The sequence below is a fragment of the Rhinolophus hipposideros genome (assembly GCF_964194185.1).
Source record: "Rhinolophus hipposideros genome assembly, chromosome: 8".
NCBI lineage: Eukaryota > Metazoa > Chordata > Mammalia > Chiroptera > Rhinolophidae > Rhinolophus > Rhinolophus hipposideros.
The window spans coordinates 63,081,426-63,103,376 of NC_138054.1; the positions used below are offsets into that span (position 1 = coordinate 63,081,426).

Here is a 21,951-nt window from a genome sequence, read left to right on the forward strand (position 1 = left end):
AGGTGCTGGGAGAATTGGATAGCCACATGCAAAAGAATGAAACTGGACTGCTACCTTTCACCATGTACCAAAATTAATTCAAAATGGAACAAAGACTTAAGCATAAGACCTGACACAATAAACTGCATAGAAGAAAACATAGGTACTAAACTTATGGACCTTGGGTTCAAAGAGCATTTTATGAATTTGACTCCAAAGGCAATGGAAGTAAACGCTAAAATAAACGAATGGGACTATATGAAACTTAAAAGCTTCTGCACAGCAAAAGAAACCATCAACAAAATAAAGAGGCAACCGACTGAATGGGAGAAGATTTTTGCAAACAGTGCCTCCGATAAGGGGCTAATATCCAAAATATACAAGGAACTCATGAAGCTCAACACCAAAAATCAAACAACCCAATTGAAAAATGGGCAGAAGTCCTGAAGAGACATTTCTCCAAAGAGGACATACAAATGGCAAATAGACGTATGAAAAAATGCTCAACATCAGTAATCATCGGAGAAATGCAAATAAAAACCACAGTGAGATATCACCTCACCCCAGTCAGAATGACTATCATCAACAAGACAAATAGTAACAAGTGTTGGAGAGGCTGTGGAGAAAAAGGAACCCTGATACACTGTTGGTGGGAATGCAGACTGGTGCAGCCGTTATGGAAGACAGTGTGGAGGTTCTGCAAAAAATTACGAATAGAATTATCGTATGACCCAGAAATCCCTTTCCTCGGTGTCTATCCAAAAAATTCGAAAACATTTATACATAAGGACACGTGTGCTCCAATGTTCATTGCAGCTTTGTTTACGGTGGCCAAGACATGGAGACAACCAAAATGTCCTTCGATAGATGAATGGATAAAGAAGTTGTGGTATATATACACAATGGAATACTATTCGGTGGTATGGAAAGATGATATAGGAACATTTGTTACAACATGGATGGATCTTGAGAGTATAATTCTAAGCGAAATAAGTCAGACAGAAAAAGCAGAGAACCCTATGATTTCAAGGATATGTGGTATATAAACCAAAAACAACAAAAGAACAAGACAAACAAATGAGAAACAAAAACTCATAGACACAGATAATAGTTTAGTGGTTACTAGAGGGTAAGGAGAGTGGAGGGTGGGAGATGAGGGTAAGGGGGATCAAATATATGGTGATGGAAGGAGAACTGACTCTGGGTGGTGAACACACAATGGGATTTATAGATGATGTAATACAGAATTGTACACCTGAAATCTATGTAATTTCACTAACAATTGTCACCCCAATAAATTTAAACAAAGAAAGAAAAAAAGTGAAAAAAACCCACAACTTTTTAATGCTCTGCTACCCCAATCGCTTTGAGCATAAAGTACACATTCCCTCTCTTGGCTTACAAGGCTCTTCATACTTACCCTATAACTTCATCCCTCACCATCCTCTGCCTCCTTCAATCTTAGATCAGCATGCACAACAATTTTCAGTGCCTCCAAGAGACACATGATCTCCTCTGGGTCTTTGTACATGCTCTTCTCCCTGTTGGCCCATATTTTCATCTGGCCGTCACCTAATTCGAAAAGTAACTAGCTTAGATATGGTGAATTTGAGGCATTCTGCGGGCATCCAGTAGGCATTTGGATAGACAGAAGATGGGCTAGGACTCGTGCTTTAGGAGGCTGAAGAGCATAGGTGAGGTGAGAATAGGTGATTTAGCTTTCAGTTAAAGGCATGCTTCCTCAGAGAGGAAGGCAAGGAAGCAAAGATGGGTACAACGTTATAGGCTCTGGAGGGGATGTAAGGAGGGGGGCATTATGCCTGTTGGTCTCTGTGACATAAAAGGCAAGGTCACATTTACTAATTTGAGGATGAAGGGTAGTTATTTGAGATTATGGTGAGGTTTGGAATGTCAGAGGAGGCAGATCCAGGACAAATAAAAGGAATCCCGATTATGACCAGAGACCAACCCAGAGTGAAGTTGGTAAACGTGGTCTTTCTTTATCTAAGCACAACTGCCTGAGTATAAGAGCAGAAGAACTCTTGTTTTGGTCTGCTATTTGGCTTTGGCAGGGTGACACTTTTGGAAGGACAGGAGGGAGACACAGTTGAAGGTATTGGGAGAAATGGTAAAAAAGATCGATCTTGGGTTAGGCCTGTGGTTCCTAGTACTGGAGCTAATCTATGACAAAGTTTCATCAGTTTGAGCACCGTATTTAGTTTAAAGTGATTTCAGTCATCTCTTGGGTAGGATGGGCCTTAATTTTGAAATTATATTCTCTTCACCTTGATATTAAAATGTCTTTTAAAATTAAATTACAGTAAGGTGTACTAGTTTCTTAGGACTGCCATGATGAATTAGTACAAACTGGGTGGCTTAAAACAACAGAAATTTATTCCCTCACATTTTGAAGTCTAGAAGTCTGAAATCAAGATGTCAGCAGGATTCGTTCTTTCTGTAGGCTCTGAAGGAGAATCTGTTCCATGCTTCTCTCTAGCTTTTGGTGGTTGTAGTCAATTCTTGGTGTTCCTAGGCTTGTAGATGCATCACTCCAATCTCTGCCTCTGTCTTCACATTGCTTTCTCCTCTGTGTCTGTGTCTCAAATCTCCCTCTGTCTGCCTTTCTAGACAAAGATATCTTTCATTGAATCTAGGGTCAACACTAAATCCAGGATGATGTCATCTCAAAATCTTTATATCTGATGTACGGTGGGGTAAAGACAGTCTATTCAATAAATGATGCTGGGAAACCTGGACAGACACATGCAAAAAAATGAAGCTGGACCACCTCCTTACACCATATACAACAAATTCAAAATGGCTTAAAGACTTAAATGTAAGAACTGAAACCATAAAATACCTAGAAGAAAATATAGGAAGAAACCTCACAGACATTACCCGGAGTAAGATTTTTAGTGGTATATCCCCTTGTGCGAGGGAAGTAAGAGAAAAAATAAACATGTGGGATTACATCAAACTAAAAAGTTTTTTCACAGCAAAGGAAACCATCAATGAAACAAAAAGGGATCCTACTGAATGGGAAAAGATATTTGCCAACGATATATCTGATACGGGGTTAATATCAGAAATTTATAAAAAACTCACTCAACTCAACTCCAAAAACACAAACAACCCAATTAAAAAATGGGCAGAGGACATGAAAAGACATTTTTCTAAAAAGGACATACAAATGGCAAACAGACATATGAAGAAATGCTCAACCTCACTAACCATCAGAGAAATGCAAATAAAAATCACAATGAGATACCATCTCACCCCAGTCAAAATGGCTATCATTAATAAATCAACAAACAACAAGTGCTGGCACGGTTGTGGAGAAAAGGGAACGCTTGTGCACTGTTGGTGGGATTGCATATTGGTGCAGCCACAATGGAAAACAGTATGGAAGTATCTTGAAAATCTGAAAATGGAACTACCTTATGATCCAACAATTCCACTCCTAGGTATTTATCCGGAGAAATCCAAAACTCTAATTCAAAAATCTTTATGCACCACTATGTCAATTGCAGCATTATACACAATAGCCAAGACATGGAAACAACTGAAATGCCCATCGGTAGATGACTGGATTAAGAAACTGTGGTACATTTATACAGTATTACGCAGCCACAAAGAAGAAAGAAATCTTACCATTTGCAACAACATGGATGGACGTAGAGAACATTATGTTAAGTGAAATAAGTCAGACAGAAAGACAAATACCATATGATCTCACTTATATGTGGAATCTAAAGAAAAGAATAAGTGAATGAATTAATCAGAAAAAGTTTTGGAGACATAGAGGAAAAACTGAGGGTTGCTAGATGGGAGGGGGGATGGGGTTAAGGGGGAAGGTGAGGGGATTAGAAAACAGTCAGTAACCACAAGATGGCCACGGGGTTTTGAAAATTAATTTGGGGAACGTAATCAATAATGTTGTAAGGATTTTGTAGGGTACCCGATGGACCCTTGTCCCATTTGGGAGACCACCTCAGGGATGATGTAGATGCCTGATCATTCCACTGTACACCTGAAGCTGAACAATAATGAATGCCAACTTTAATTTTACATATATATATGTATATATAAGTATGTATATACTTACAAGAAGCATAGTACAGCATTAGGAATAGAGACAGTGGAAATGTAATGGCTCTGTGCGATGTCAGAGGGATAGTGGATGGGGGGAGGGGGGTTCACACAGTGTGAGGGATATAAATGATAAACGTCTAAGTATTATTTTTCTTGTGCACCTGAAATTAATAAAAAAAGAGAAACAATAAAAAACAACCAGAGAAACCTACCATTTTTCAAGATAATTATGATCTCATGTTAAACTCTCAAATTCTGCACTAAGTTGAGTTTTCACATGCTTGAGATTATTATTTTGCTTTTAAAAATTCTTTACAGTTCAGAGATGGTCTCAGTATCAGTAGCTGGTTAATATTTAAGTAATGGTATTTTTAGATAGATAAATATGGCAGGAAGTTTATAATCTTTTGATTTGAGAAAATACAACTTTAAGAATGTTACTTAAGCCGAAGCTCTGATTTAAACCTTTACTTGAGAGAAAAAAAAACCCTTTATATCTGCAAAGACCTTTTTCCCAAATAAGGTCACACTCAGAGCTTTTGAGGGGTTAGGACCTGGACATGTCTTTTTTGGGGGGGCCACTATTCAACTCACTACAGTTGTATTTTTTTTCTGTTTGGCAAAAAGAAAAACGTTGGGGGAAGTCTGAGGGAGTCATCTATTAGAGTTGAGATTTCAGAGAGGGAGCAATTCATGTGTATAGTATTGTCTGGTTCTTGTTTGTAGGGTCCTGGGAGAACTCAGGAGAAACACCAACCAACAAGGCCCTATGTCAGAGTAGGGTACTGGGCTACATGCCTCTATTGTTCTGAAAAAAAAGACAAGGGACATATCTGAGCTGGGTTAGGGACCACAGCCAGAAATCAATGCTGCAAGAACAGAATAAGGGAGAAGTATGAGGTTAAGACTCCACAGTCAAAGAGGTCAGGAAGAGGATAAGAAACAGAGTAAAGCTGTTGGAAAGGAAAGATGAAGAGGGTCAATAAAAGGTGATATCTGGCCTTGATCTTGTGGTCTCATGGAGAGTTAGCTGGGTTGAAGTCATGGGGGAAACAAAACTGTTATTGCTTGTTCATGTGAGTCTCCCTTACTAAATGGTGTGCTCTTCAACGACAGAAATAGTATCTCACTGAGCATTCAACACAAGATCTAGCCCATGGAAGGGGCTCATTGAATTGAACTGAAAGAGCTTGTCATTTTGGACTGTTTATCACTGGATTCCTCTTTCCTTCTACCTTTAACATTTAATAAATCTACTTTAAGTGCAATTATCATATTACGTATTTTATATATGTGATGCCCAGTTGCATTTTTTATGATATGAAATATATTGCTTTTGGACATATTCTCCTACCTTATGTGCCTTTACTTAGACCTAACATTTATTAATTTAGAATTTCACACATTAGTACTGAGAGGGGAGAAATAGAATCCTGAAAGAAGTTTGGGGAATAATAGTGATCTTCACTGAGTCCTTCCTTTGTAAGAAACATAAGATGAGGAGAACACAAGGTAGTCTCCACTCTTGAATTAAAAGAATGTCATTGTGGGGATGGCTGTTGACTCAGTTGGTTAGAGCGTGGTGCTGGTGGCACCAAGGTTGCCGGTTTGATCCCTGCATGGGCCGCTGTGAGCTGCGCCCTCCTTAAGAAACAATAGAATGTCACTATGGGTGTATCGTTTTTCAATCGAATCCTCAGAGCTAAAGACATAAATGACCAGGCCTTTTACATCCCATGCTTGTACTTTTCTTATTCAAATGGTGATTTTTGAGCTCTAGAGGTTGCAACATTTCCCCAGATTTCAAGGATAATGCCCCTTGCAGAGTTGTCTGGGGAAACTGAAGGAGGCCTTTTGTTTTAATACAAAGATTTTGTAAAATATTTCTAAAGGATGCTTATAATTTTATTGCTCATAGAAGCAAAGAAATATGCTGTTAGTTTCTTTTTTAAAACCCAAAATTTCCAATACAGGAACTGGACTGATTTTGCCCGACAACAATGAAATACGTAAGACAGTTTTTAGATTTGAGACCTGTGGAATTACAGGGAAGTTCCAGAAAGGAGGCGTGAACTACAAGTTGTTCCAAATTATTGCAATAATGACCACAGGAAGCGAGCATACTTTAAAACCCTATATGGTGTGTTACATTTCAGAAATGAGTTGGGCTGGAAAATGAAACCAATTTCTCTTCTTGCTGCTGAGTTTTCCTTAATTTCCTACAAACTGCTTGGAATTTTGCAAACAATTTCATAGCTGATAAAATAAAAGGGCAGCGGAATTGAGTGTCTGTGGTAAAGACCCTCGAGGCTGCCAGAGGACCCTCTCGCAGTCCTGGAACCAAAAATTGTATAATTTAAAAATTTTCTTTCTGTCCTTTTAAATAAATGGACATCAGTTGAGGACCTACAGAAAATATTATCAGGGTAACCTGAACTTAGACTGCCCTGGAACCTTCTTGGAGAGTTTAGTTTCTTTTTACAACTTTTGTTTATTCACTCAAAAAACACTCACTGGCTACCCACCCTGTATCAGGCCTGCTGCTGGGCACTGATGAGTCAGGGACACACTCTCCACACGTGAGCAACTCTAAGAGCAGTGGGGGAGAGAGAGACCTGGAAACAGACACTTTGAACATGGTGTGCCAAGGGCTGTGCAGAGGCCAGCACAGGGGGCCGTATAAGCACAGTCGGTGAGATCAGATGCACACAAATGGGAGTTTGCCCTTTACAGTGGAGAGTGTTGTGTGAAGGAGAAATTGTCTACTGTTTTGAGAACTGTAGTACTTCAGTATAGCTAGTCTTAGGAGTGACAGGAAGAACTGTGTAAGAAGAGACAGGAGAGATAGTCAGGGGCTAGATCATCAAAGCTTTGAATGCCAGGCTGAGACTTAAAACTTATCCTAAAGGCAAAAGGAATTAGCATGGGGTTTGTGCAAGGGAGTAGCATGTTTAGATTTTTTATTTAGAGCCATCACTCTAATTATGTAGCGTATGGACTGAAGGAGACAAGGCAGGGAGGTGATGAGGAGGCTGTTGCAGTCTGATTAAAGATAACGTGGAACTCTTCGGTGACCTGATTTTTGGGTCAGCTTTCAATAAACTTTTTTAGGCTTGCAGCTAATCATATGAATTGGGGAAACTGAGAAGACACCACATTTTTAAAGCAGGTACATACAAGTTTGGGGCAGCCCAAATGTCACCTCCTCCAGGAACTTTTACTCACCTGTATGTGGGCAGAGATCATCACTGTCTTTCGGGCTTACACAGAATTTTGTCAATTTCTCTATTAAAACACTTACCACATCCTGAAATTATTGTCCTTTGTTGCCCCCTCTTCTATGGGATCTAGACTCAATGTTAGGCACTCTGTCTTATTCATTTTTGTATCCTGAGTATTTGAAATCATCAACAAACATTTGCTAAATAAGTTAATGAAGAGAAGAGAGGCTGCGTGGTGTAGTGGGAAAGCCACCAAACTGGCTGTTGGGACCTGGTACTCTAATCCTGGTTCTACTGCTAAATGGCTGTGTGACTTTGAACAAGTCCTCTCACTGCTCTGGGTCTCAATTTCCTCATCTGTAAAATGAGAATAAAAATACAACCCTCCTCCTCAGGGTGATGGAGATTAAATGAGGTAACAGAGCTCACCAGCTGCCTGCCCTGTTTATGCCCTGCCCTAGTGAAACAGCCGAGACTATTGTTCGTCATTTGGATCGCATTTTCTCTCTCTCTCCTGGTGAGAGCCAAGGTGAAAGGTCTTGCCTGGACGGAGGGGAAGTTTGCAATAGCGGCATACATACCATCCAGGTGACCCCTGTGTTGCTGGACGGTCAGGCACCAAAAAGAGGGGAGCATATTAGGCTAGAGAGAAACCTGCTTTTTTGTGACCCCTTAAAGCTAAAGGAGAACCCAAAATGGGGAGAAGATCTACATTATGTGCTGATGGGTCTGAGGAAGTCCTCAAATACTGCCCCTAAGCCCAGGAATTTAGCAGCATCTGGAGGAATGCCACTTCTGTGAAGACTATTCATTCATCTAAAGTCATTATTTCTCAGTGCCTTGGGCTGATGTGATTAACCCTATCATTGTTTTTCAAGTTCTAAGAAAGATGTAGAGGAGAGGTGAAAAATTGCAAATACCAAGTAAAAGGAATGCCATTCTGAAAAAATGGATAATCATGATTTTAGACACTGTTATCTCAAGAGAAGACAACCAATTCCTGGGTGAGATGTGTTTCTAGGAGCATTGCTCCTTTTACATTCTAAAGGCAAACTTTTCCATCAAAACTTGATATATCCCCACCTTACAAAAATATGTGGTTGGGGAGGTCCTGAAATCTGCAACTGATAATTTGTAGAGTTTTCTTGAAATCCCATTTATTGAGTTTATTTAGCTGCATGGACTTGGCCTTATCACAAGAGAAGTGGTCAAGGGAAGATGATGAGAGAGGAAAAAAAGAGGGGGATTGAGGCCAGTGATCCTTTCTCAAAGTTTAAAGTCAGCCCTGGGGTTAAAGCTACTGACCTTAAAAACATAATAAAAGTTTCCATTTTGCAAAGCTTTAAAAAAATATTGTGTGCTCAGATGGCACCTTTAATCATGAAGAACTTTTGGCCGAGTTCCAGGCTGATTCTGCTGGCACAGAGAGCTCTGAGCTCATACCCTATATTCAGTGCACAGAAGAAATATTTCATCCATCTCTGAAATAAAGAGGGAGAAATGGAGCATATTTGAACAGTTTCATAGCAAGACCATACCAGATCAGGGTGAAGAAAGAAGGACACCCTATCCATTTGGAGTTAGAGAAAGTATTATTAATTCTAAGTTCTTAAGTGACATTTATTTTTTTCATTCTGAGTGTTTCACAATAAACTAAGAAGCTTGTATAAATCTGAGGGCAGACAGATTTTTGTGATTTAACAAAGACTACTTTAAATTAAAAAAAAAGAAAGGAGGGAGGCAAAGGGAAAAAAGAAAACAACTTCCAAAGTAGCAGGTTGTGACCCAGGAGTTTGAGCTCTTAGAGCTGAATTTAATCCACACCCAGGCCAAATATTTCTTCAGGATGGAAATGGTCCAGGACACCAGAGTTAACATTCTCTACTTTTGCCAAAGAGCCTGAAGCAGTTTGGTGACAAGCAGTCAGAACCTCACTTCTATTTCTCAACTGAAAGGCCAGCATCATATGACAGGCACTTCCCACCATAGCAGGGCACTGGTTCAAGCCCATCTGAAGGAAGTGTGCTTCCCCTTGATTCATCATTGCCTCTCGCATCACTGTTATTCTTTGGAGGTCTCCTGTTCAAATGTTTATTTGTTGGAAAGTTGGGTTAATACAATTTTAGCTGGTAGGTTTGAATCACAGCTTTATTCCATGCGTCAGTCGTGAGCACTAGATTATATGCTGTGCTTCTTCTTCACTATATCTCCTAAAGTGTTAGCGGTGGGAAAGGCCTGGGTGATTGCTCTGTGTATTAGAAATTGAAACCCCACCACTAAATGATGAAAAGTGGCCCAGGCAAAAGCTGCTGTGGAAATCTGAAAGTCATTATCTTTTCCACACTTCCTCTCTTCACCTTCATTTTGTTTGGGAATGCACAGGGACACCCGTGAACAAAAATAAACCAACTTGCCCTTGACTGATTGTTCTGCCTTTTGAGTTATCAAATGTGAGTACTTCTGGCTCCCAGATATGGTGAAGTAGAGAGACTCCTGGGAAGCCAGCCACAAATTCGACTTGACTTTCCAGCATCTTTTACCTAGAGGAATGGTTCAGGACATTTAAATTAACAACGTGCCCTGCCCCCAAATTGATCTGGCTTCTGAATCACATTTGGATTTCAGAAATATAGGAAAGCAAGCATGTAAGACTCCTGATGTGTTTTGTCAGCTCAAGCTTGTCCATTTGTTCTTAGTGGCTCTTTTTAATCCAGGACTCTACACCCTGTCCAAACACATTTGAGCATCTGCTCCCAGGAACTATTTCAACTTACATCACCTGTAAGGAAGGAAGAACCACTTTAGGAGGCAGAGGCTGAAACACGGCAACTATTCCACAGGCTCGAATCAATACAGCAGATCCACTCAGTGTAGGAGGTTTTGCTAGGGCTTAAATCAGGTTGTCAACCCAAACACAATAGGCTTTGTTGTTCCTGTGTAAAGAGGAAATGGAGCAGTTTTTGGCCTTCCCGGATTGTAGGGTCTGCAAAATGACAATTCTAGGCACAACTTTCACACAGACACAAATCAGCTTTTGGCTGTTCAGTGTTCCCCAGCAAGCTAATTAGCTGTTTTGGAAATACAAGGAAACATTCAGCATTTTCATACTGAAGCCTATCCTAGTTTTAAACTTGCGGGGAGAGACTGGGTGTATTGTGGAAGAGGGTCTGTCAGGGAAACAAAACCTTTTTGGCTAGGGCATTCCAACCCCTGTGACTTAGCTCAGATATCACACACGCGCTGTAATTGCAAGCCATGTTTTTCTGCCCTGAGCACACCAGCTGAGGGGCCTTCTGTGGCGTCCCACTATTTATTTCAGGTGTGGGGAGTTACCTGTGGGTTCAAAAGTCCTTGGGTGGGAAGCGCAGAGGAACTGGGAAATGCCTCCTTAATAAATGACTAACTGCTGGGGCGCGGGGAGAAGCCAGGGCTGGGCTCAACTAACCGCCGGGACGTTGCAGGGGGCCACATCCCTCACTGATCGGTAACAATTCTGCAAGTGGGTTTGGGGACCTTTACTTTGACAACTTCTCATTGGGGGTGGGGGTGAGGAAGGTTGTCCCGGCGCGGTGAAGAGGTCGGTGGGGAGGGACTCAGCCCCGGGACCTCCTAAGGACCACAAGAACAAGCGTCCCGCCAAGTGACAGCATGCGCCCCTCGCTGTCCGCTCCCCTCCTCCGCGGCCAGTCTCCGGGCAGAGGTGTCTCGCGTTAGCCTGTCCTCCCCCTCTCTTAACTCCTGCGGGCGGACCGAGCCTCAGCGGGAGCCCCGCCTGTCTCCGGCAGCCTGAGTCCCCCAGCGCTTGCCCAGCCTGTTAGTAACCGCCGTTTGCGCTTTCTTTCTTTCTTTCTTTTTTTTTTTTTTTTTCTCTTTTCTTCCCCCCCTTCTGCCTTTGTCCCGCTTAGTAACTGGGTTCGGACCAATCGTCGCCTCACCGGCCGGCGCCGGCTGGTTTCTGATTGGCCCGCTTGGGGCGCGCAGCCGTCTCCCGCTCCTTCGCTGAAGCAAGGCAGACAAAAGACGCAGACTCGGGGCTCGGGCAACCGGGATTAGCCAATCACCATCCATTTTACCCTCTCTTCCCCCTCCCTCCCTCTCCCCCTTCCTTCCCCGCCCCGCTCGCGTGCTCCGGGTACTGACTCCTGGCGTGCGGCCAGCGCCCGGACCGTACCATTCTGATTGAGGCTGGGGGGAGAGAAGATGGACAATTTATGAGCCGAGGTCTAGAGCTCGGTGTGGAGAGTTGAAAGCTGAGATGGAGGACAGTTTTCTGAACACTTTCTCAGGCACTTGACAGAATCTCCACTACATTAAGGCGGTATAGAGTGGAAGGGGCAGTGGTGATGCTGGCTGTTCCCCCTGCCTGGCGCAGTTGGGTAGAGCCTCAGCAGGGGAGCTTGGGGGCGGGGGAGGGTGTCCCCCTCGGCGCCGTTAAAATGAAACTCCAGTGGCTAGAGTCAGGGCAGAGCGTGAGGGGAGCCGGTACTGGCGGGCTTCCTTACAGCCCGGCGGGAGCGCCGAGCCGAACAACGCTAACTGGACTCTCCAGCGGGTCCCAATCCCAAGGCTGCAGCAGCTTTGGTTCCGAGCCTGACCGGAACGGAGTCGGAGTCCAGACCCCTAAGGGGATAAGCTCTCTGCAGACGAGTGGGACCCCGAAACTTGAACGCAATACTCGCCCCCCCTTTTTTATACCTTCCTTTGTCACTTTTCCACCTTACCCAGCGCGTTCATTTTTTTTTTTTTTCATTCTTCCTAAGGATACAAAAGTGGCTTCCTGCGAAAGATTTGGAGGTGCTGGGAGCTCTTCTCTTTGGAGAGCGACTGTGTAGAAGGGATTTTTGGGAAGCCGCTTTTTAACACCTTTGCCCTCCGCCCTGCAAGCCTCTCTTTACTTCTTTGAGGAGCAAAGCCCATAGATTGAAAGTTCGGGGGGCATTTTGCTGGGCACTGTAGAAGAGAGACGGGGAGAACCCCGTCCTCGTCCTGGTAGTTGCCTGGACTTGTACCTGCCGTTGGAAACCCCGAAGTACATTTCCGTGTAGGATTTTTACAGATACATATTTTTAGATTTTTAAATATCAGATACAAATTATATGCTTTCTATATATTTCCTGACGACTTGCCCCTGACAGCGAGATGTACAATACGGTGTGGAGTATGGACCGCGATGACGCAGACTGGAGGGAGGTGATGATGCCCTATTCGACAGAACTGATATTTTATATTGAAATGGATCCTCCAGGTACTTGGGAGAAAAAAAGAATCTTGTGATGGGTCTGATTTGTTTAACAAGATCTTGGTGATGTTTTCAGGGCAGAATTATTCCTGAGTGCGCTGGGTTTGGTATTGGGCAGATTTGCAGTTAGAGCTGCAGTAAACTGCTTCTGGTTTACACGTTTAAAGTTTGCAGTTAGGACCCTGATCCTATTGTCCTTTGAGGGTGGGGGTGGGGGCCGGAGTGGGGGTGGGAGGAGAGACCCGTTTCTTTTACTTCTTTGCATTGGCATGTCGTTCAGTTTTTTTTTTGTCGTGCCCCTCCCCCTTTTTTCTTTTTCAATTAAAGATTCTTCTACCTGCAAAGGATGCTTTATATTCCAATCTTGAAGTCAGTCTTCCCCTTTGGGGGAAGTCTCTAAAGCTTGTCATTTCATACGTTTGTCTCTTTTGGATCGTTGTGTTTTACCTTCGTTAACTTCTGAAACTGGCTTGCCAGTGTGATTATTCATTTTAAGACCCTCCCCCCCTTTATTTTACAGAAACCGAATGCCGGTTAGTGATTTTTCAGGAATTGGGCGTTTTTATTCAGTCATGGCCTTAGTCTGAGGTTTTTCATCTCAGAATATAGTCGCTCAGAGAGATATACGTGCAATATTTTATTACTCTTTAGTTTGTGGTGATGTAATTTATGGGACGGTTTAATATAACTTCAATTCTTACGGTAAAAAAAGGAGGAACCTTTCTTTTTTGTGTGTGAATATATGTGATGTGTACATATATGTGATAAAGGTTTAAATACACATAACGTAAAGTATACATATACTGTATTTCTACTTTAGAGCTTTGTCTGAGACCCTTACAGACATTTTGTGTATCTGGTAGGAAAAGAAAAGGAAGGAAAATGGAAAAGTTGGGTAATATTTTTTTCTTTGACGTCTACCCCATTTTATAATTATTAGTTGTCAGATTTTCAAACCCTGTTTATATGATTTTGAATAAGTAGAGGGCCTTTGTGACTCCTTATTTCTGTTGAGCATTAATTTGTTATGTCTTTTAAAAATGTGTTATAGCTAAAATGTGTTAAGCCTACAGAATAAATTGTATGTCATTGGGGAATCTCAATTATTATAAGCCTATGTATTTTTGGAAACATTTGAAAGGATTTGAGCCCATGCAAGTGTATGAAGTATAACTGTCTTCTAAATGTATGTAAAAATGTTTTCCTGTGCCCTTTTGAACTGTGAATTATTCTCTTTGTTTTTTCTCAGTTACTCATAGTGTTAAATGATGCTATATTAAAAACTAATACTTATATTGAATCAACCTTTTTCGCTCTTTTAATGATCACTTAGAATTTTTTCTTTTCCTTTCATTTTGGAGCCTTTGTTATTTGCTTTTATAATTGTGACTTCAATCCAGATGCAGCTTTTCAGTGTTCTGCAAAGTTTGTAAGATTTGCCATCCATCTATTGTGTGTATTTCCTCCTTTGTTTCCCCCTAATGGTATAGCATCATTTCTATTAGATGTATTTGTCATTCATGTGAATGGAAATTTAGTACATCATTGGTTCCTTTTCTGTAAAAAGTAAGGTTAATAATTCTAATAATTCTAGATTTCTGTTATTATAAGAATTATATATTCAAACTGCCTTAGAATCATACCGTATATCATGTAGTATCTTGCCTTGCAGACATACAAAGGGAATTTGTTGGGCGGAGAGGTGAGTGGGGAGGAGGGGAGAACCTGAAGAAGGAACTAATGTTTGAAAAATGTGGACCTAGTAGAAGAATATTGGCCAAGATGAGCTGAGTTGTCCAAAAATGATTTTAAGAAAAGTTGACTATTATAATTATGTAGTGATGTGGGTCTTACAGGGTTGTATAGAAAATTCTAATCCAAACTTTGTATATTACATGGAAATAAACTTTTGAGTTTAAAATATTCATCCTTGAATGAAATTTTGCATATTGAGATTCTATTCAGTATATTGAAAATATGCATATGGTGTTCTTTATTACCCATTTTGTAGCCATAATGTAGAATACTGTTAGTTATTCCTAACAGTTTATAAAAAAGGTAGTATACTTGAATATGCTGAAATATTGCCTGTGAAGTGAGTGGTTTTTAATGGAAATAGTGTGAAAACCAACCTTGTTTTCTGTAGTAAATTAAGTTTTTGAAATGTTTAAGCTGAGTAAATTATTAGTGGAGAGGTTGCAGCATGTCCCGTATCTGTCTTTTTCTTAGCTTCTAACCTTGATTAAGTTTACTATTTTCTGCCTGGACTGGTATGGTAGCGCATTAACTGCTCTCCCTATTTCTACTCTGTCCAATCTGCATCGTTATTAAAGTATCATCTGATGATTTACCTTCCAAGGGTAAATCTTCCAATGACTTTAAAAACCTTCCAATGGCTTCCCTTTGCCTACTAAAAAAAGCCTCAGCTTGCTTACCCTGTCATATTAAGTCCCTCTATTTTTGCTTCCAACCTAATTTTCCAGTCTGTTCTGCTGGAGTCCATCACAAGTTCTATGGAAGCTATTCTGTACTTGCTGTTCCTTGAATGTATGCTTTTTCTTCTTGCTGGGGTGCCTTTCAATCCCAGTAGTTACTTGTTGAAATCTTATATATGTCGAGGGCCCAGGTTAGAGGCCTTCTTTACCAGAGTATATGTTCTCTGATCCCTTCTGTTAGAAGACAACCTTTCTTCCTTTTCCCTCCCTCTTCTAACACTTCTCAGATAGAACTTCCGTTGTGTCTAGAGTAGCTTCTGCATTTATTTATGTGTATTTCCCCCTATGGAATTGTGTTTCCATCAGATTATGAGCTTTTTAGCTTGCTCAGGGTCTTGCAAGTAGTAGACAATTTCATAAATATGTGTTGAATTAATAAATACCTAAGGAACACCGTTTCTTTCTAGCCTTTAAGTGGTTTTCCACTTAAGGCACTTGGTCACCTCATAACTTGGCTATGGCAGTAGATTAGGGCTAAATAACTTTTGAATTAGACAGTTGTTGATTTAGGGTCCTTAACTGTAATATTAATATTACAGTTTTTAAAATATCGTCTTCATCTTAATTTTGGACTGAACCATAAATGCAAAATTGTTACAGCTTCCAGCTGCCTCCAAAGCTATTTTTCTTTTTTTCTGTTAATCTTTATGTGTGTATGTGTTTTTCCCTGTTAAAAAGCTATTTTTCAAAGGTGTTTCCTTCCAGCCTTTTCAAAAACTACCGTTGCCATGTATCCTGAAGATTTCTAATAACTTCATGGATTGCTATACCTGCTATAATTTACTGACAATATAAGGGTTGGATCCAAATGGAAGAGTGTTGTCTTAATTTTCATGTATTTGCCAGGAGCAATAGAAATACTGAACTGTTCAGATGAAACAAAACTTTTTATTTTGGAAATGTTAATATTGTGGTGCAGAGAATTGCTGATAAGCATCTTGGTTAGTCCTGTTACGATATGGGAATCGGGATTGTTCTAGAACAGAACAGTTGCTGGATAGGCTTCTCAAAGAGCCCTGCCTTTGGTATAGGAGCTATTGGAGGATTACCAATACATGCCTGATCACAAATTCATGCCCAAAGCTTATAGATAGTGATCTATTAGCTCGCACTTTATTTTTGACATTGTTTTTATTGTGGGAAGATATAATAAATGACTTTTTAAAATTTGTGGATACAATTCTTTTTAAAAAGTCTATAGACTTTTTTTGTTCTTATGAAGACAAATTTCTGAAATTACCTTTAGGGCAACAATATCTCTTCAGTAGTAATTAGAAAATGTTTTAATTGTTTGGCAAAACAAATATTGGGGAGGTCTAGAAAGTGGTTTTCAATTTTTTTGGTCTCAGTACCCCTTTTATACTCTTAAAATGATTGAGGATCCTAAAGACCTTCTGTTTAAGTGAATTATAGCTACTGATATTTACTAGATTAGAATAAAACTGAGGAATTTAAAAAATATTTAATTCACTTAAAAATAATAAAGCATTACATGTGTATATAAGTTTTTTAATGGAAAAAAGGTATTTTCCGCCCTCCCGTCAAAACAAACAAAACAAAACAAAAAAAAGGAGAAGAGGGGCATTGTTTTATGTTTTTGCAAATAACTTTAATACCTGGCTTTTTAATCTTTAATGTTTTAATAGAAGACATAGAAATTTCCATGTCTTCTCCTGCATTCAGTCTATTAAAATATCACAGGTCATAGCCTCTGGAAAACTGTATTGTACAGTTGTGAGAGAAAGAGAAATAATTTTGTAGTAATACTATGAAAATACATTTGATCTCTTGGACCCTCTGAAAGGGTCTTGGGGACCAGTGAGGGTCTCTGGGCTACACTTTGAGATCTAGTAGTCCAGAAATTACCTGACTACACAGTTTGATGGCCAACTTAATAAAGTATCTTCTGAATTTTTTGAAGTCATATGAAAAAAATTGTTTCAGGAAACTTACTTGCTTACTCTGGCGTACTTGGTATTTTCATCCTGGTAAAATTTCAGTTAAGTAACATTCTGGTGGAGAACTGGCATACTGGCCCTGTGGTTGGGAAAATATCTGCTGAGAAACACACTGAAGAAGTAGGTTACCTGCCACTGTGTGGTCCTTTCTATTAGCAGTTAGGGCATCCTATGTCTATGTTTGAATTATTCTTTATAACTGAACATTTGATGGGTTCATCTTATATCAATGCTTCTGTGTGTGTTAAGAGATTGCTTTCATAAGCTACGTGTCAGTTTTAAATGATATTATAGTATGGGACAATGTTAAAATAATCAAATGATATAAAAGTCATGCGAATTTTTTTCACATCTGATTGAAAAAGATTAGGTATTGCTTTCATTTAATATATTATAGTTTATAGTTATCAACTGTTTCATTAGAAGTATGGTGATTCTCCCTTGCATAGTGCCTTTTAAATTTATTTTTATCACTGTTTTCATGTTGAATCCTTTATGTTTTTCGTAGAATGTAGAAAAGATTAGACATGTTTTGGTCACCATATTTAACAAGGTAGGTAGAAAAATAGTTACAAATATGTCTATGTGACATGGTATAATTTTTATTGATACTAAATGGGGATACAGACTGAGATTAATAGAAAGAACACAGGCTTTGGAAACATGATAGGGATTTCCAGCCTGGCTTTGCTTCTTACCCTGCCAAAAGTTATATGGCTAGTATTTAACCTCTCTGAATATCTATTTTTTTCTTTTGTAAAATTGAATACTTACCTTTCAGAGTTGCTTTGGGGATTAGATTTACTATAACTAGCACAGTGTTTGGCATATGGTATGTACCCAAATCATTGTACCTCGTATCTTAAAGCATATTGATAACATACAATTATTCCAAGTCTACCTTTTGGATACTCTTGCAGTCAAAACCTTTTGAACTATCTTGCCCCATTCTTTTCTTCATCCCTAACATTTAAACTGGGGCCATTTTGCTTTTGGAAGAGTTCTCTAGGGTCTTTTCTAGTTAGAACATCTCATGAATCTATGGAAATGTCACTCCAAGTCATCCTTTTATTTTAGTTTTATTGTCCTTGTCCAGTTCCTAAGCATCTCATATTTGAAATGATTTGTAATGAAGGTAATAGTTGCTAATATTTGCTGAATAATTATTATAGACCAAGCACTTTGTTAAATGCTGTTATACAAGGTGTGATCAAACAATACGGTGAATGTTTAAATTAAAAAAATTATTAAAGCAAAAGGCACATTTGCCATTAATCCCCCTCAAAATACTCCCCTTCGCTTCAAACACACTTATCCCATCGTTCCTGCCACTATCTGAAGCAGTTCTGGAAGTCCTCTTTTGTGAGTGTCTTTAGTTGCTCTGTCGTGGCTGCCTCGATGTCCTGAATCATTTTGACTTTGGGGAAGAGCCAGAAGTCACACGGTGAGAGATCTGTTGAATAAAGTGGATGGGGACACAATGTAATGTTTTTATTTGACAGAAATTGCTGTACCAGAAGCGATGTCCTGGTACATGGAGCGTTGTCATGATGGAGGATGATTTACGGCACACTTTAAAACACACCTTCTCTCAACCATACTTCACACCCAACTGACTGCACTGAACAAGTTGAAACGTGTCACACGCTGTCACTAAGGTTCGACGCGCTGCTTCCTGTATTGAAGATCCCTGCTTTTCTGTTGGATGGCAGGCGACAGTAGCATTCACTGTATTTGTTGATCACTACAGAAAGACATTGCTTCTGGTACAGCAATTTCTGTACACTCAGTTTGGTGTAATTCATGTTGAGCTTTTAATATGCATTTGTAGAATTAACCACAAACTTATTTTCTGAGATTAGCTCTGGGATATGTTTCATAAGTACAAAGAGTGCCCCCAAAATGTACACACATTTTAAGAAAGGAAAAAACTGTATTAATTGTAACACTCAATATATACTGATAACAAAAGATGAATACAAGTCACATTTGACTTCTGCAATTATAAGAGGTGCTCAAAGTGGTTACCATCAGTGTCCAGACACTTCTGATTACAGCGAACTATTGCTTGAGCATAGATAACATCTCTTAAAATGAGTATACATTTTTTTTGGCATCCCGGGTAGTTAGTATGCTTTCAGCTGCAAGCAGCAGAACCTAATTCAAAATGGCTTAAGAGGGGCGGCCGGTTAGCTCAGTTGGTCAGAGCATGATGCTCATAACACCAGCGTTGCTGGTTCGATCCCCTCATGGCCACTGTGAGCTGCACCCTCCACAACTAGATTGAAACAACTTCTTGGAGCTGATGGGTCCTGGAAAAACACACTTATAATAAATACAAGATTTAAAAAAAAAAAAAAACTTAAAAAAATGGCTTAAGAAATAAGAAATTTTACTTTATCATATAATAGGCTTCAGACTTGGTTGCTTACAGCAGTTCAACAGTGTCAGTAAAAACCAGTATTCTTTCAATTGCTCAGTTCTGCTCTCCTTGGGCTAGTAGGCTGCTTGGTCCTTAGGCTAGTAGCAAAATGGTTATAGAGATTACAGGCATCACCCATAAACACAATTTCTAAAAGAAGAAAGATGTTTTTTCCTGTGCTTCTATTTTCAGAGAGAGGAAACTTTCTCCAAAAACCTCCAGCAGACTTCTTTCACATCATTTTGGCCAGAATTGGGTCATATTCTCTTTCTCGAACGAATCTTTAGTGATTACCCTGGAACTAACCATGTCCATGCCTGATTCTGGAGTGGTGTTGACTTCCTTGAGGCATTGTATGGCGGAGGGATTCTGTTAGGAAGGAAGAAGGAGGTGATGAGTGCAATAAACAGTGGTTACTCTGGAAAGTAATTTGGAGAACTATAGCGCTTTTCAAAATTGTTGTCTTTGTGTTTCTAAATAAAAAGAATTGGCAAGTTAATTTTTTCTTTTTCAAAACTAAACTGTAATTGTGGGGAACCCATTTTCATTTTCTGAATTGGAATTTACAGGGTCACATATTAGTATAGAGAGTTAAATATAAGACAAGCCTTTTCCTGTCTTTCTTGTCAGTTGCTTACCAGAAGAGGATGCTAACTTCTCTGGTTGACAGTTTCCATATTTGAGGTGTGTAGGTGTTAGAATAGAGTATATCAGTATGTCAAGTCAGTGAGTGAGAAGGCATTTTGCAAAACTATACATTCCAAATTCCAAAGTTTAGTAAATTAAGTGGTAAGCTGGGGAACCTGTAGAATGATTCCTAATTTGAATGATGTCTTAAAAATTAGGACACTAAAGTAACCCATAGATCATGTCTTTCAATTAAAATGTACTATGTAACTAAGTATTGACTTTTCCTGTAGTATATTGGAAATCTAGAGGCAATATGGTGGGGGTAGTTAAAAGAACGGGCTCTGGAATCAGACTGCCTGGGTTCAGATGTGCCTCTGCCACTTCCTAACATGTGTCCTTGGGCGATTGACTTAACTTTTCTGTTTTGGTTTTCTCACCTAAAAAATGGGGATAATCTTTCAATAGGATTGTTGTGGGGACTTTGTAAATTAATAACTGTAAAGTACTTAATGTGGTGACTGGAACATATTAAGTATTCATAAATTTTTTGTTGTTGTTCATGTATTAATTCATGTTTTTCAATACATATTTGGTTACCAGACACTGTTCGAGGTATAGCAGTGAACAGAACAGCAAAACTCCGTGTATTCATGTAGCATACATTTATAAGGGAGGGGAGAAAGCAGACAGTAAACTAATTCCTAAGTACATAGTGATGGTGAAAAATGACATGAAGAAAAAGCAGAGGACAAAATAGAGAGTGCTGGCTTGGTGGGGGAACTGCTATTTTAAATAGGAGGGCAGGGAAGCCCTGACCTAAAGAAGTGAGGGAACAAGCCATGTAGATACATGGGAGGTGTGCAGGCAGGGGCCTGGGCTGGGTAGAGGGAATACCAGATGACTTACTCTGAGGCAGGAAAATTTCTGTCATGTATTCAAAGATCATCCAGAAGGTCAGTATATGGCTGGAGTGGGATGAGGGGAAAGTATAAGAAATGAAGACAAGTAATGGTGTGGGTGGTGGGGAATACCATGTAAGAACTTTGGCTTTTAAAACTTGATGAGAAGCCATGCAAGTGCACTGAACAGTGATGTATTATGATTCCTGCTTTAAAAAGATTATTCAGGCTGCTGGTAGAGAGTAGGACAAGGCGGACATGCACAAAATGGTGAGGAGGCTATTGCAGTAAACAAGCTGAGGGTGCAGCTTGGACAAGGCTGGAAGCTGCGAAGGTGGTGAAAAGTGGTTGGATTCTGAATTATTACCACCACCAGTTATATAGCATGTCATTTCAAAACTGACTTAGTCACTTTATTTTCTAATTTCTTAGCTTAAGATTTCTCTATATGCTTCAGTAATGAAAAGGTTTAGCTTTTAAAATAATGCCCAAACTATTTTACACATTTTTGATGTATTTTTCTCTTTTTTGAAGTGTTATGATTTCTGATCTGACATCTGGGTGCAAAGCAGCATAATAAGTGGACTTAGTTATTTGACGAAGGCTTACTCATTCGTTACTTCTACAAACATTACTGTATAAATCTAGACTGTACTATAATTTACTTTCAAAAGTAACTTTGTAAAGGAAATTATTGTAAAATTCTTAGTTTCTATGGTGGGCTATGAAAGGGAAGAAGAAATTAAAGAGAAGGAAGCTATGACATACATGTTTCATTTTACTTCATGTGCTAGATTTGTTGGTGTTTTAGAATAATTATATTTATGTGTTTCTGCTTATTAGTGTAATGCTTAAATTCTTGAGTATAGACATTGCTATGAAATAGGGAAGTGTTGCTCACTGTAAGACAGGGGTCCAAACTTTTTTCAATGTTTTTCACCAAGGGCCATATGTGGTGAAATACACAAACAGCCGGGCCACTCACTCGAGGTGAAGTACGTATTGCCTCACCTGGT

General features: G+C 39.7%; 1 protein-coding gene across 5 annotated transcripts in view; it reads left to right on the forward strand.

The window, feature by feature from the left end:
* Positions 1 to 11,716: 11,716 nt before the first annotated feature.
* Positions 11,717 to 21,951, forward strand: part of LOC308500685 (phosphatidylinositol 3-kinase regulatory subunit gamma) — a 75,167-nt gene continuing 64,932 nt past the window's right edge. For 3 of the 5 annotated variants that reach the window (XR_013993764.1, XM_081055898.1, XM_081055899.1), the window contains exon 1: positions 11,717 to 12,537. Coding sequence is in view for 2 of the 5 variants with exons in the window: in XM_081055898.1 (XP_080912024.1) it covers positions 12,432 to 12,537 (106 nt within the window). In the remaining 3 variants the exon portion in view is untranslated. The remainder of the gene's footprint in view (positions 12,538 to 21,951) is intronic. The other 2 variants (XM_081055901.1, XM_081055900.1) reach the window with 2 other exon arrangements.